Source organism: Cloeon dipterum, chromosome 1 (assembly GCF_949628265.1).
Source record: "Cloeon dipterum chromosome 1, ieCloDipt1.1, whole genome shotgun sequence".
Classification (NCBI taxonomy): Eukaryota; Metazoa; Arthropoda; class Insecta; order Ephemeroptera; family Baetidae; genus Cloeon; species Cloeon dipterum.
Window position 1 is genome coordinate 32,085,361 of NC_088786.1, and position 15,394 is coordinate 32,100,754.

The 15,394-nt window shown below is 42.8% G+C and overlaps 3 protein-coding genes across 20 annotated transcripts in view; 1 reads left to right on the top strand and 2 right to left on the bottom strand.

Annotated features, from left to right (window-relative positions):
* Positions 1-16: 16 nt before the first annotated feature.
* Positions 17-3,476, bottom strand: tra2 (transformer 2). 3 transcript variants are annotated; one of them, XM_065494488.1, is made up of 8 exons: positions 3,319-3,476; positions 2,898-3,022; positions 2,611-2,842; positions 2,177-2,305; positions 1,951-2,123; positions 1,825-1,887; positions 1,242-1,375; positions 17-549 (listed from the first exon to the last, which is right to left on the bottom strand). In XM_065494488.1, the coding sequence occupies exons 1-8, from the start codon at positions 3,331-3,333 to the stop codon at positions 524-526; spliced, it is 897 nt and encodes a 298-aa protein (XP_065350560.1). In that variant the 5' UTR covers positions 3,334-3,476; the 3' UTR covers positions 17-523. The 3 variants fall into 3 exon arrangements, with proteins under 3 accessions (XP_065350560.1, XP_065350541.1, XP_065350549.1); XM_065494469.1 differs by lacking the exon at positions 3,319-3,476 and adding an exon at positions 3,104-3,263; XM_065494477.1 differs by lacking the exon at positions 3,319-3,476 and adding an exon at positions 3,104-3,262 and having other exon boundaries at positions 17-996.
* Positions 3,477-3,906: 430 nt separating this feature from the next.
* Pitslre (pitslre) lies at positions 3,907-9,991 on the top strand. 5 transcript variants are annotated; one of them, XM_065482903.1, is made up of 10 exons: positions 3,909-4,266; positions 4,323-4,825; positions 5,848-5,991; positions 6,046-6,137; positions 6,235-6,461; positions 7,407-7,813; positions 8,867-9,096; positions 9,152-9,417; positions 9,593-9,782; positions 9,840-9,991. In XM_065482903.1, the coding sequence occupies exons 1-10, from the start codon at positions 4,157-4,159 to the stop codon at positions 9,930-9,932; spliced, it is 2,262 nt and encodes a 753-aa protein (XP_065338975.1). In that variant the 5' UTR covers positions 3,909-4,156; the 3' UTR covers positions 9,933-9,991. The 5 variants fall into 5 exon arrangements, with proteins under 5 accessions (XP_065338952.1, XP_065338960.1, XP_065338967.1 ...); XM_065482914.1 differs by having other exon boundaries at positions 3,910-4,266; positions 4,323-4,804; positions 6,256-6,461; XM_065482880.1 differs by having other exon boundaries at positions 3,907-4,266; positions 9,593-9,991.
* A 252-nt stretch (positions 9,992-10,243) lies between these two features.
* The window catches only part of heph (polypyrimidine tract-binding protein 1 heph), a 68,793-nt gene continuing 63,642 nt past the window's right edge, over positions 10,244-15,394 (bottom strand). For all 12 annotated transcript variants that reach the window (XM_065482811.1, XM_065482839.1, XM_065482828.1 and 9 more), the window contains one exon: positions 10,244-15,317. In XM_065482811.1, the coding sequence (XP_065338883.1) occupies positions 15,249-15,317 (69 nt within the window). In that variant the 3' untranslated portion in view covers positions 10,244-15,248. The remainder of the gene's footprint in view (positions 15,318-15,394) is intronic.

The following is a 15,394-nucleotide window of genomic DNA, read 5'->3' on the forward strand; positions in this document are numbered from 1 at the left end:
AGTAAAACGAAAGAGCTCAATTAAAGGGCACTCGAATTTGATAATTTTATTCATGTTTTACAAACACATAGTGTTGCTACATAGGCTTATTTGATGAAGGGAGCGATTATTTGCTACAGTGCCTTGCACTCTTTGGTGGCAGGCCGCAAAAATCGCTCGATTGAAATATTACAGAAATAAATGGGTAGTGGGCGCTGATTTTGAATCGAGATTTTACAGCTTGTCAAGAACTTGGATCAGTGGTCTGCTTTGGTCAGTACTAACCTGCAAGTCCTGTGTTAAAAATTCTGGGGCTTCTTTTTTCGTGACCGTCCTAAGAAAGTTTTCAACTCGCGCGCAATTTTCTCTCTTCCATGCTTCTTATTTTCTTTTTTCTACGTTAAGCACAGGGCTTGAGAATTCCCTTCTTTCTGTCTTGCATTTTCTTTCTCGCTCTGCCTCTGCCTCAGTCTAATTTTCAAAGCAGCGAAAACTTGAATCACCGCTTGCAATTTTCTCTCTTCCCCCCGATCTAATTCTTACTTCATCCAATACCACGGCTTTCATAACCTTATGAAAACAAAAAGTTGCTGTTAGAACCAAGTGAAGCAGATAACATGAACAGAGCATACATAATCAGAGATCATTCATTTTCATAGAGTCGTCAAGTGTCAATGGAGGGAGAGTAACTGACGGGGAAGACGCTCTGCGCGCCAAACAAAAGGACAACAAAATCATATATATCCACAGTGCGTGAGTGAGTGTGTGTGTGTGTCCGAGAGTTAGCGAATCGGCCGAGAGAAATAAAAGACGAGAGCAAAGCGCACACAAATAATGAACTAACTAAAACTCGAGGGGGCTCACACGAACAGCAGAGAGACGCTACACGTGTGTACAGCGAAATAAAAAAATCATGATTTCAATCAATGGCAATTGAATGCCCAGGGAAGAGATGTTTTTAACACGTGTGTCCCTTTCCAATGAACCATCGAGAAGCAGCGTCTGATTAATAACGACCTGAAATCGTAATGTCAGAAAAACAAGGTGAGGAGAATGTTATCTGGCACAGTCTGGGCAGTCTCTTTCTTTTGCAACACAAAAACAAAACTAATCATCGGGATCAGGGGAGGAGGGGGCACAAAGGCGGGCGTCGGGACTCTGTGCCGAGAGACAAGATCGGGACTGCCACGTGAATTTACAACCAGCTGAATGCACGCACTTACTAGCGAGTCAATCGGCCGACAACATGGTTTGGTACTTACGTGGTGAGTAGGAGCGCGAGCGGGAGCGCTCGTAACGGCCTCGTCTTGAGCGGGAGGAGTAGTAGGGTGACGGTGAGCGGCGGTATCGCTCACGGTAACGGTCTCCGCCGCCTCCAGCACTATACGATTCACTACTGCAAAGAAAAACAGAGGTTAAAGATTTTAAATAAAAGTAAATGGCACTTGCATTTTTCTGCTACATACTGTTATATGAATGAGAATGGGGATTAAATATGTGAATTTGCTGCATATCAAACAGCGAGTAGTCGTTTTAGAGGTTATGAAAACAATTTAAAATTCACACAAGGGTTAGTTTCAGGCTTTGGGAGTTTTCAATGGTTTGTCGTAAAAAATCAATGCGTTTTTAAAGCAAATGATTTTCTTTTTTTAACATGCAAACATAGATTTTCCAGATTTAATTTATTTTTTATTATTATAATTTTGATAGTTTTATTCTTTATTAAATATTTTTCTTAAGGACAAAACGGAGCTACATAACCTGGAAGAGCTCATTGTCAGTGGTAGGTGAAATTAAAAATAAGCTGTTAGCATCAAAGGCACTGTTTAGAAGCAAAGGTCTTACCCATCAGGTCTGTGCCGTCTGCCACTGCTGTGTCTCTCTGCACTTCTGCCTCTGCTGACTTCACTGCAACCACGAAGTGACCAACAGAAAATAAATCAACCCAAGTCTCTGCAGGCGAGTACTCACGTAGGTTTGCCCATGTATATTCCTGGCGTCGGGGTGTGCGCTCGCTGAGTGATGGAAAAGTCGACTCTGATGCGTCGGCCGTCAATCTCCATCCCAGAGCACCTGTCCTTGGCCACCTTGGCGTCCTCCTTGCTGTTGTAGTACACGAAGGCAAAGCCACGAGAACGGCCAGTCTGAATCAGCAGCTGGTTAGCTTGGAACTGGTTCTGGTTGGGGGAAAACAAACCTTGGCGTCGATCACCACTTGCACTTTGTCCACTGGGCCGTACTTGCTAAAAATGTTCTGCAGCTCGTGCTCTGTAGTGTAGATGCTGAGGCCAAATACTCCCACGCAGCGACTTTCATTGGGATTATCCTTCAAATTTAAAATAGTAATAAATATTTATCAAGATCACATGTTTAAATTGATTTCAAGCTGAGATATTGAGTCACTTGGAGGGTATAATCCTAACATGTGTAATTCTTGTGATTGTTTCAACATGATTTCTTCTTAGCCTTGAAGTCTAGTACACAGAAAAACAATAAAGAAAGATATTAATATAAGGCTTCCTCAGCATTGTTGAGATTACAAAAAATCCTGACACCAATTTCAAAGCTCAAAATGCGTTCATCAATGTTGGAATTTGAAAAATGTGGCAATAAAAATAACAATCAAGTTACCCTGCTGCCGACATGTCTGCGTCTATTTGACATTGGGCTTCTGGAGTGGCTACGCATCATGTCTCGGTCGCGCCTGCGGCTCCTGGAGCGAGACCTGGACCGCGAGTACTCCCTTGTTGCCCTTCTTGTCGGGGAGCGAGAGCGACTCCTCGAGCGGTACCTCGGACGTTCAGCTCGCTCAGCTGCGCTCCCACCTCTGTAAGAGGACATCTTCCTCTTGTTGGATGGACTCCTGCCAAAACATACCGATTCATAGGGAGATTTTTGAATTACTGAAGGATTTTTACCTCGAGCGCGAGTACGAACGACGACGAACCTCGTGTCTCACAGGGCTTGGAGATCTACTCAAGTGCTCGACGTGTTTATTGTTCAGGTCAGCGCTTCTGTACGATCCGCTCCTCACCGGGCTATGCTGGAGTTAAATTTAACAATTAGTACGGGTTAACGCTCTTAATCTAAAATTAAACTGAAGTTTGGAACGCGCAACATTTACCATGGCAAAGTTCTCCATTGCGAGAGAATTGGTATGAAATGGTATGAGAGGCGGAAGAATAGAATCACGCATTGACGACACAGGAGGGTGTGATTTCAGATACGGCGAGCACCAATGCGGCTTTTTCTTTTTTTAAACACGCGTTTTGTAAAGCCGATTAAGGAGAGGAACCTTAGTGTGCGGGTACAAACGAGTATTTAGAGAAATTGACCAACCTCTCTGTCACTCATGCCTCGGACAAGAATTTTCCACTATTGAAACTCCAATTGTTTTGTCCGACACTGTCAGTGCGAAGCGGGCGAATTTGGGGAAAGCGAAGCTAAAAATTAAAATGGCGTGTGCTGCTTCACATTGCCGCCCAATAAATTAAACATTAAAGAATGCACTAGCGACGCCATTTTATTATATTTTCAAACACACCAAATTTAAAAATAATGGGATGGTGGAGATGAATTCAAACTGCAGAAAGCGCGTAACTACAAACAAGATGGCGCCATGCTTCATCCTTTACACGAAATAACGTCTTCACCAACCCATTCACACATCTTCACCGGCTTGCTATTTGCACGAAAATGAAAAATTAGTGGGATTGATTACGAGCGTGCAATGAGTATTTCCAAATGTAATTAATTAATTAATTAGTATGAATATATTACAAAAAAATAGAACGTGATAATTCTAGTAATAAAAATTAGTGTAAAAGTAAAAATAATAGACAATTTTTGCATTTTCCGATTTTCTTTACTCCGTGGTGTTGGTGCACCTGCGCGACACGCCAAAGCGTATAACCTAAAACTCCAAACAAACACAATAAGATCTTTCTGAATAGAATTGCTTGCTTTTGCATTTGCAGTTGTTAATTTGAAGTTAATCGTAAACTAACGCTATTGCATTTGCGATAATATTTATTTTGTATCGGAGTTTTACAAAAATTATACACACGTTGTACATTATCGTGTTTTTCGTTGAAGACCTGCAATAGCGTGTTCTGCATGACCATTCGAGAGAGATTTGACGGACTATTATCTCCATTCGAAAAATATTGTCCGGAAAATGTCGCACTACAGGGACGAATACGACGACGGGGACATCAGTGAAGACGGCGAAATCCGGACGCGCACCGTGAAAAGCAAGACGAGTCGGACGCTTGAAGACGTTTCAGAGTAAATCAAAACTGTCCTAAATTTAAAGCACGCAGTTCTAAATTTCCCATTTGCAGCAACTCGGACGCAGCTGACAGTCTGGACATTCGGCCTCCGCAGGCGAGCGTCCCAAGCAAAGAGCACATGAAGCGATCGCGGGGTGATCGGGGCCACTATGGCGGTGGCGCCGACAAGAGCCGGCGCCAGCGGAAGGAATCTCACCGCAAGGGCCACCACCGGCAGCGCGAGCATCGCAGGGCGGAGCGCGATGCCAGGGACAAGGGCGGCAGTCGGAGCCACCGCGGCGCCGAGCGTCGCGACGACCTTGGCCGCGGCGGCAGTCGCAGGGACGCGCTCTCTGGCCCTCCGGCGCTCATGTCGCTGCAGATCGACGACCTACGCGGCCACCTCGACCGCAAGAACGAGAAAGTCCGCAACGAGGCCAGGCGGGAAAAGCCGCCTCCGGAGGTGGAGCCGCGGAAGCCGCCCCCGGAGACGCCCCAACAGCGTGAGCAGCGGCTCGAAAAGGAGCGACGCATGGAACGGCTGCTCAATGCCGGTGCGCATAACTTGATATCAGGTTGTTCTTAGTAGATGCACTTTAGATTTTTCTTTTCATTTATTGAGATTTCTTTGAAATAATTACTTATCACTTGTGTTTTGAAGTTTATGTTGCTTTCTAAGTATTATTATTTTATCCAAATTATATTGTTTTAAATTAAATTGTAATCATTGAATGGATTTCTCAGAATGGATAGCTGTTATGAAATTTTGAGAGGAAAATTACCATATTTCCTCATCTGCAGATAATTTTGAATCAGCAATCATTGAACATGTCCAACTTAACTCGTAGCCGAGCAGCAACCAAAAAGAGGAACAAAATCTTGTCAACCCCGCCACTTACCCTTTCTGATTTAACCCTCCCTCTTTATTATTTACAAGCTATAAAAATTTCATCCCTAGTAACGAAAAGCTTATTCAAAGAGTAAAATTCTGCTTCTTCTAACAAGGAACTAGAAGGAAAATGTCACTAGTAGCTATCCATCCTGAGTATGACCCCGCAGGGCTGAGCCATTTTTGTAAATTAAGATGGTTCAGAGCAATAGGTGTGATCTTAAAAACGAGGTCATTTGGGCCAAGGCTGTCCGGGGGATGAGAGTGTCTTTTAATGGTGGTTTTGGTCGTTTGTCAGCTTGTAGAAAAGCGTTTTTGATAGTCCCAAAAATGACTTTATTCATAATAAACCAATGAGGGGTTGAGGGTACCCCAAATATCTTTTTTGCCAGGGATTTAAAAGACAAATCAAACGGTACGTCATTTTTGCATTATTTGTGTATTTGTGACAAGTAAAGCCGACATCCCGCATAATTACTGGTCAAATTCAGCAAAAATAATTTGTTTTACTCTGTGTAGTCAGGCAAAAGAAATAAATCATTTTTTATTTATTAGAATGCACAGGCGTAAAGCCTAAAATTTTAGATTGCTTTTTTCCGCTTTAGAAAACTGTCCTGAATAAGTTAATCAGACTGTAAGTGGATGAAACTTTCCCATTTAAATTGGAGGCACTGCCAACTTGTTTTTAATTATTTCTGTGTGTTTCAGAACGCGAGCGTGAGAGACAAAAGGAAATTTCCAGGCGCGAAATGGAAATCCGTAAGTCGCGGAGAGAAACGGATGTAGTGGAAAAGGACAGAACCCGCAGTCGCAGTAGAGAAAGCAAAAGAGCCAAGATTGAGGAGGGAAAAGGTGATCATAGAGCTTGCAAACTGCAGAGGGTCGTAAACGTGCGATTCATTGCAGACGCCGCTCCTGAGGAGTTTGTAGTGTCGGACAGCGATGACGATGAGTCTCAAGAAGAGGGAGAGGATCAGTCGGAGGCAAGCAGCAGTAATGTAAGTATTAAAATAGAGTTGATGAATAATAATTATTATGACATTTTCGTCCATTTTTGTGGCTTGATTTGGCTCTAATATTAATAACATAAATCAGAAGTTGAAATCTTTAATTCAGGGCGCTGAAGAGGAAGAGGAGGAATCCAGCGCTGAGAGTGAGAGTGCGTCAGGGTCTTCATCCAGCTCTTCAGGAAGCAACGAGGATGATGATTCGGACAATAAAGAAGAGGGTAAGAAAAGTGATAAGTCTGATGAGGTTGAAGAAGAGGAAGAGGAGGAGGATCCCAAAGAGGACGACACTGCTCTAGTCAACACACCTCCCAAGTAAGTATTTTTTTATGTCAAAGTCTGGAGTTTCGTCTTATTGTTAGATGATGCTTTGCACGCTAATGAAATATGCTTTAAGTTCATAACTCTTAGAGCCTTGACTTGACTATTATCACCAAGGCTCAACCCTCAGGGCTTACCCTGACGTGAGCCCAAGGTCAAAATCGTAAAAATTCTGCGTGTTGAATTTTATTTGTTTCCAAACGTAAAGGTGTTGTTCCAATTGAAAATTTTCCATGATTGGGAAATAATTCGATAAATATTGAGTCAGACTTGCTGGTTAGGCCAAAATTGCAATATAAACCAGGGCTAGTATATAATATTGTTATAGCTCTTCATTTTTTTAAAATTATATCCCAATATTTGTCAATATTTTTCCAGGTTATATAACCTTGAAAAATTTATCTTTATCTAGAGCATTTATTTTTCTATTTAAAATCTCAAACATGTTTCCAAACGTGAAAAGCTAAACTTTTTCAAATATTGGGGAGTTCTAAAAATAAGCACCGGCATGCTATGGGTGAGAAAGAGGAATGATTTATCAGATTTTGAATTATTTACACTCAATTAGTAGTGTCAAGTACTTCCAATCGGCGAAAAATTAATTTTTCCTAATTTTGAAGGGGTTGGAAATGGGTTTTTTAAGAGTTTGTACCCTTGAAATCCCTCGGTTATTTAGGAAAGGTCACAACAAGTCAAACGGGGTTCAGTTTTTGCAAATTGGATGCATTAAAATTGAGATTTAAAAACAAAACTTTCTTTTGGAGGTCTTCATGGACAAAAAAAACATTGTGTTTTATTGGAATCGATTGATGGGAGTGGAATTAGCGTACTAAAATTATTTTTAACGTAAAATCTGAATCAAAGAATTTCCTTTCAAGGGATCTGCCCCATTTCATTGATTGAACGATGCGGCCAAAGGTTAAATAAATGAAATCGCAGGTCAGACGTGGAGATGCTGGAAGAGGACGAGGAATTGGACGCGTTGTCGCGGTTACCGCCATACCTGCCGGCCATCCAGGGCTGCCGCAACGTGGAGGAGTTCCAGTGCCTGAACCGCATCGAGGAGGGCACCTACGGCGTCGTCTACCGCGCCAGGGACAAACGCACTGACGAGATCGTCGCGCTCAAGCGGCTCAAGATGGAGAAGGAAAAGGAGGGCTTCCCGATCACCTCGCTCAGGGAAATCAACACGCTGCTCAAGGCGCAGCACCCCAACATCGTCACTGTGCGCGAGATCGTCGTTGGCAGCAACATGGACAAGATCTTCATCGTCATGGACTACGTGGAGCATGACCTCAAGTCTCTCATGGAGACGATGAAGCAGAAAAAGCAGTTCTTCACGCCAGGTAATAATTAGAGCTCTTTTTTATTTCGTGGGTTGCAAGGAAACTCTTTATAGGATTTGATGTTTTAGTTTTTGGCGAAACTTATGTTGTGTGGAAATTTTTAGATTTAATGATTTTAGCAATTTATCAAAAATCGATTTAAAAAGACTGTTTTTGCTCAATTCAACTGAAATGTGGCTTTTTAGACAATGTTTAACATTGGTAATTCATTTTTTACGATCTGGGAAAAAATTGAAATTTTCCAGAAGGGCAAGTTCCAGGCTTTGTAAGTGTATAATGATTAATCTTAATCAATAGTCCAAACATATTCTGAAAGCTGATGAAATTTCATACTTTCTTGCGTAGTTTTTCGACAGAAAAAATTTATTTGGCCTAAAACATTATCTCTAACTGTTAATGAGCCAGCGGCCAATTCCCTGCCAAAAATCTAAATATCCTGAGTCAAACTGACCCATCAAGCATCGATCGTTTTATCGGTTTTTATCTGTTGAAATAGACTCCATTGAATTTAATGTTTTCCTGGGGATATCTCCTAACGATCATTGGTTGCAACGATTACCCCAAAAACTAAAACGACATAATATCCTAGGATATTCCTTGCAAGTCAACTGATTTAGTGCAACTATATTCAATTGTGATTAACTTTGATTTTTTCCATCATCAAAATCAGGGTTTAATTTTCTTTCATATATTTTTGCTTTTGTTATTAATTTCGATTTTTTTTTCAAGTTCTTGGCAAGAATTATAAACTGGATTGGATCCAAAAATCCAAAACACTCCTCTCACTGAAATTTCACTCATATTCTGTCTTAAACCAGTCTTTCTTCAGCTGAATTAAAAATCAATTACTTCAAATCAATATACTTGAAAACTGGAAAATTGCTTTTCAGTGCCTTTCTTTACCAGCTGTATTTTAAAATTTATAGTTATCTTCATATTTAAACACTAAGTAGGTTCATTTTTTGTTTTAATCAAAAATTAATTTTAAACGTAAGTTTCAAGTATTTTTAATTTATTTTTTCATAAAAATCTTTGAATATTTTCTTCATTCAGGCGAGGTGAAGTGTCTGATGCAGCAACTGTTGAGAGCGGTGGCGCATTTGCACGATAACTGGATCCTGCACAGAGACTTGAAAACTTCCAATCTTCTGCTGAGCCACAGAGGAATCCTCAAGGTCGGAGACTTTGGTCTCGCCAGAGAATACGGTTCTCCCTTGAAGGCCTACACTCCAATCGTGGTGACGCTGTGGTACCGAGCGCCGGAACTCTTACTCGGAATTAAAGTGAGGCTCACATCAAAACTTAAATTTTCTGGTGCTGAAATGAGTTGCCTTTTAGGAATACTCCACTCCAATTGATGTCTGGTCCGTCGGCTGCATTTTTGGCGAGCTTCTGCTGATGGAGGCTCTCTTCCCAGGAAAGTCAGAAATAGATCAGCTGAACAAAATTTTCAAAGCGCTTGGAACGCCAAATGAGAAGATTTGGCCCGGCTACAAAAAGCTGCCTAATGTGCAGAAAATGACCTTCGCCGAATACCCTGTTAGTCACCTGAGAGCAAGGTTTGCCACTTCCCTCACCGAGACTGGATTCGACTTGATCAACAGGTATGAAACGCCACTTTGGAGTTCAATCAATCTCGTTCTTAATTTTTGTATTTTTAAGACGTTAAATCTTGATTAGGACTGATAAATGTTTATATTTTTTTTAGCATTATTTAAACATAAAATCGAACTTTCCTGAGTTTTGAGTTATTTATCTCTGTATCTTATATCCTTCCAGCTTTTTCACATTTGATCCGGCGAAGAGAATAACAGCAGAAGCGGCGATCAAGCACAAGTACTTCGACGAGACTCCCTGCGCGATCGACCCAGCAATGTTCCCGACGTGGCCCGCGAAGAGCGAGTTGGCCCACAAGAAGGCCGCCTCGTCGCCCAAGCCGCCGTCAGGAGGCCGAGAGTACAAGCAACTGGTATTGCAAAATCGAGCCAATCTCGGAGGTTTTCTAAACTATGATCCATTTGCGCAGCGCGACGCAGAGGAAGAGTTGAGCTCGGTTGGCAGAAGTTTGTTTGAGGGCAGAAAGTCTGTGGTTGGTGCTGGCTTCAATCTCAGGTTTTAGTACGGGGGCGAAGGCAAAGTTGAAAGAAGGAGAAATAAAGACTTGAAATGGAAAACGCACATCCTGTTTGAATTTGCAACAAATACGTATTACGCCAGTCGAGGGATACAGAACAGAAAGGGTGGGCTCAAGAGACAGTGAAGCGGGAAGAGAGAAAGCGAGAAAGAGCTGGCCAACTGTGGAAGCGGCAGAAATAGAAAGAAAGAGAAATAGATAAAGAGAGAGCGGGTGGAGAAGGCAGCAGAAAGGGGTTTCAGTGTCAGCCGACACGCAATCGAAGGGAACAGGACAGAGTAAGCAAAAATAGCAGCGACAGATTTCAGAGTCCCACAATGGAGAGGGCTACTTTTAATGAGGTGTCGAGTAAATACACATACACAATAATAGCATTGCAGTGACAATGACATAATCAATCAATAATAGTAACTAATGATAATAACCATACTATAGTGTGTGTAGGCGAATTAATAGTAGTAATAGTAGTAGTAAAAAAGAATGGAAAGAGAACTACATCAAAGTGCTTGTCAATGAAGGGGGGAGGAAACAAACATGAGAAAGATGAGGATCGAGTCGGACCCACCAAACGAAAGCAAGAGATAACGGAAAATTCGGGTGGCCGGTGGAGGTGTCGCCAGCGCTCGCTGCGGCTGCGGCCGCGGCCTGCTACCCCTACCCTGGGTGTGTGATTGAAGGGGGGCCAACCTGGCCGCCGAATGCGTTTCAGCCATGCTTTTTATTATGAAAAATATCTGGGAGAAATATGTCCACACAGGTTCTTTTTTCGCTTACAAAAAATGAGAGACACAAAAATAATAACCGTACAAGTTAATAATTAAAAAAGTCGCTAAGAATACAGAAGATTGCTTTAAGATTAACAAGAGTAAAACAATATTCTGCAGCATAATGTGAGTGTGTGTGTGTGTGGTGTGTGTGTGTGAGTGTAGTGTATCATAATAATGCGTGTAAGTGAATGTGTTTGCAGCTGGAGAGGCGAAAAGAGGAGAATGGTCGTGAGCATCAAACGCGGATAACGGAAAGCATGAAAACGCACCCCTTTCCCTCTTTTCCTTGCTCTACTGTACTGAACACTCGCACGGACCAACATGCAGAATGAATCGATGAGTTGAATTACATAATACTGAGAGTTTACGTGCGCGCGTGAGTGCGCCGACGACCGAAGAGTGTGAACGTGAACGTGTGTGTGTGAGTGTGTTTCAGAAAAAGAGTTAAAATGAAACGAGTCTGATGGATAAAACTGACTTGGCCTACTCCTACGCACATCTTAGTTTTCACATTTTCTTTATTTAAAAAGCCTTACGCGGTAAACACAAACGCGGCACGCGACTGCGGCCTGCAATGAATTTAACTCCTAAGGGGTGTGTGTGTGTGTCTGCGTGTGTGAATGTGTTACGTACTATAATACTCAGAGCAGAATAAATAACTCGCGATTCAACAACTAAGCAGTTTTAAATAATCACTGGGGGGGCCGCGCGACTCTTCTTACGCTTTAAATTCTTTTTGGCGCGATGCCTGAGAGACGATACCTATACACACGAATACTGTTTTTCATCGGCCGTCCGAATCGAAAGCACAAAACGAAAATGGACCGGTTTTTATTATTCAAGAAAAAAAAGGAAAGCTAAAATGACTCGAACTTGATGCGAAAGCCGGAGGCCGGGTGGGGGTGGGGGCGGCGGCACGTGCCGCCTCCAGCACCATTGTTATATATCAAAGTCTTCGATCGCCTAACAACGAATTCAATCATATATATTTATCTACGTACTCATTTAATATGCATATATACTTAAAAATCGGTTATTGCAAAAGCCGACGACGATTTTTGACACGCTCAGATCAGAAATTGTTGCTTGCTCGCTCGCTTATACTTGGTCGTCGAGTCACGGACTTGTGGTGCGAGGGGACGCCCGCCTGCGTGACTCTGTTGTTTCATAAGTGTGCTCGCGCACAGATGCCGACAGAGACGGTGTGTCTGTCTGTCTATCGCTTCGATAATTAGATTCGACAAACGAAACAGAAAATTTAATAATGATCAAAATCGAACACGACGAGATATATACATATATATCAGATTGTGTGCGTGCTTGTCGAACCGACGCGATACAGATGTCGTCAGTGGATCATCGCAATCAACTAAGCAACGAGTGTGTGTGTATAAAATAATACATGTACATATACTTTATTTAAATTAATAATACACAATAAAAAGTTCAACTAGTCGCTCTCGCAATAAATACTGGCATTTTTCTCTCTTTTTAAATACTTGATGCAGCAAATGTAACGACTAATGGTCGATTCTACCGCCTACGGATCAGTGAATTAATTAACAACTACGTTTCCTTGCTTCCACCCCGTTTTTCCTATTCTTCCCTCTAGCTCTGCGTAACCTTGGAGTTCCTCCTGCCCGCCAAAAAAACAACGACGCTTTGCTCTCTTTCTCGAATCGCTAACACGCTAAACTTTTCTCGCAAGTCAACAATCAATTAATTAATCAATTCAATTAATTAATATGCAACTTGGACACTTATCTAGATCCTTTGTCTCGTCTGCCGCACTTAACTGTTATTATTATTTAAATTTTACAACGACTAAAACCTACGATGTATAAATATGCTCTTGCGTGATTTTCTATTTCTCTCATGACCACTTCCCAACTGCCGTACTCAACACTCGTTTTCACGTGTGTCTAAGTGTGTGTGTGTGTGTATGTGTGTCTATAATTGTAGTAATATTAGTACGTTTGTCGTGTGTGGGTGTGTGAGTGTAGATATATTCATTATAACTATCCTTACAGTAGATATAATAATAATAATAATTAATATTATGCGTAAATATATTATTTTTTCTTCATCATCATCATCAGCATCATCATATTACTTTTCATAATAATTAAATATTACAATAAACCTGATAGTCTCAATACCGCTGTGTTTAATAGAGCTTCAATCGTATTGTTCCCTTGATTTGCGTTTTAAGGTTCGCTTGCTCACAAACGGGCCCGCCGGCGGCCCGGGTCCCGCGACGCGCGGGACCGGTGCCTGGGCGGCCGCATTCAGGATATGACAATGTGTTTTGTGTATGTGTGTGTGTTCGTGTGTTCATGTGTTTGCGCACGAAATGCAAAAAGCCGTCACCTCACTCTCAAAAAAAACCGAGCCGATCGAAAATAAGACAAGTAACCGATTGATTGATTACGTCGCGATTGAAAACATTTTTTTTATCACACGGGTGTTGTGCCGCTGACCGGAGCAGAATGGGGGGAGTTTGCTTTTTTTCTTCTTACGGTTTGGCAGTGATCGAGGGGTTGGCGGGGGGAAAAAGGGGCTGGCGGGACAGAGAGTGAGAGCCTTCAGGAGGCCGGCAACCCTCTCCACCCTAGGGTTGCCGTCCCGCTTCCATGTGTGTCTCGTGTTTCGTGTGTGTTGTGTGAGTGTGTGTCGTGTCGTGTGTGAATGTGATGCTTTGCAAACTCGACGAAGGCATGTATTGAGTGATTTTAGACAGACCGGTGGCCAGCGGCCTCCATAATTGACAGGAGTGTATCACGGCCCCGCCGACGACTGCTGGCCGACGGGGCCGGCGCGATCATAAGAAAAACACCGACAGACAGCGTGTGTCGCCGCGCGTCCGGCCCGCCGACCGCCCCCGGCCCGCGGCCGGGGGCGGCGCGGTGGCGGCCGGAGGGGCGGCGCGGGGATAGCAAAAAGGCACTTGTACCACCGTGCGAGGGGAGCGGAAACCAAGCGACCACACGCGTGGTACAAAAACCATATCAAGTGGCGGCGCCCTTCCTCTCGATAGACGCTGTGTTCATTAATTTAAATTTTTGCACTTCCGAGCTGTTCCGATTTCTTTGTTTCTTTCTTTTTGTTTGTTTGTTTGTTTGTTTGCAACATCGAAGCAGACAAGAGATTTTTACATTATATTAAATGTTTTATGTATAAAAAAGTCCCTAAAGATGCTGGTTTGACGCGGGCGATCGAGTGACCAGAAAAATGATATGAAGCTCACACACTTTCTTTTGCTTCTCTTTTCCACTTTGAACCAATTGTAACGCTTACTTAGCACAACCATCAGTGATATACGCGGGGCTGATTACTATTATATTAGCAGGAACTGCAGGTTTTGGTTTCTCTTGTAATTACTTCTTCCCGTTTGAGCAGCACAAAGGTATGCATTTTTCACTCTTTGTGTTCGAGTGAGTGAGTGAGTGAATGTGTGTCGTGTGAGTTTTGAGATTTCCGTCTGCGCGTGCGTGTTTTCGTGTGTCAGAGTGTGTGTTGTGCCATCAACTAATTTTTACACGTAGCTAATTTATTTACTGTGCTTCTTCCTCTAGCCAAGTTTGTGCAGCCGATGGATGTTTCGTGGGGCAGGTGGGGGGAGGGGGCGGGGGCGGCGCGATATGTCAGGTTAAAAAACACACAGTCAGTCGCTCGAGTGGCTTTCTTTCTTTTCACTTCGCAAATCCAACTTTTTTGAGATCAGGGCGGCTGGCACGACAATCTCCGCATCGGCCAGCGCGAATTTGGCGGAGCGACAAAGCTCGTAGTTAAAATCGGCCTCGGCCGGCCTCGAAATCAATGCGGGTGCGGTGAGGGGAGGTGGGGTGCGCGGGGGCTCGAAACGGCAAGGGTCCCATCTTGATATGTTGTGCGAAACCTACTCTCACTATCGAATCTTTCATATTTTTGGGGGGCTAAACCAATCTTTAGTGTTCATTATATTTCTCTCTTTTATGCGGGCTGATTGTCAAGGTCAGCACGTGGAGTGGGTTGTGCAGATTTTGTTCTAAGTTGCCGAGTGGTTTAGTCGAAGCGAAAAAATTGTGCAGTGCCTAACAACGAATCTGGAATGAACATCGAGGAGCACATCGAGTGAACTAATTAAAGTACTAATGTGTTTGCTGACGGGTGCGGTGCGTGTTGAGTGTGTTTGTGTGTATGCGTGTATGCTTAATTGCACTCTGCCGAGTGTCTATGTGTACGCGTGTCAACTGTGTGCATTTACGATAAAGCAACGTCTTTCTCGCTCGTCATCAACTTATTCTTCTTCCGATCGCATCACCACTATTTGAGAGTTTGTTCACTGCCCGAGAACAAATGCAAAAATATAATATCTCGTATATCAGTATGAAAGGTGCACAGTCAGTGTTGCTTTTTTCCTGAAATAATGTCCGCTCGGGTGTAAGTGTGTGTTTGCTGCTGCTGATTTTCATCTCTCTTGCTTCTCTTCTTGATGTTTGGCGCACAGGTTAATTAACAAGTCCAGTCAGTTGCCAAACGATTGTGCTGCTGCTTAAATTGTCGACTTGGAGAAAGAAACACGCAGGTGGTTCGACTCACTCAGCTGGTAGTTGTGCATTTTCTGAAATCACGATGGAACATCGTCAATTAAATTAGAACTCTCCAAATCAAGATGTCTAAAAAGAGCTCTTTCCGTTT

Coding starts and splice junctions, on each gene's coding strand:
- tra2 (XM_065494469.1), bottom strand. CDS start 3,175: ATGCGTGATTCTATTCTTCCGCCTCTCATACCATTTCATACCAATTCT. Junction 3,023..3,103: donor CAATGGAGAACTTTGCCATG/GTAAATGTTGCG, acceptor ATTTAACTCCAG/CATAGCCCGGTGAGGAGCGG. Junction 1,888..1,950: donor ATATACATGGGCAAACCTAC/GTGAGTACTCGC, acceptor TCGTGGTTGCAG/TGAAGTCAGCAGAGGCAGAA.
- Pitslre (XM_065482880.1), top strand. CDS start 4,157: ATGTCGCACTACAGGGACGAATACGACGACGGGGACATCAGTGAAGAC. Junction 4,267..4,322: donor ACGCTTGAAGACGTTTCAGA/GTAAATCAAAAC, acceptor TCCCATTTGCAG/CAACTCGGACGCAGCTGACA. Junction 4,826..5,847: donor TGCGCATAACTTGATATCAG/GTTGTTCTTAGT, acceptor TGTGTGTTTCAG/AACGCGAGCGTGAGAGACAA.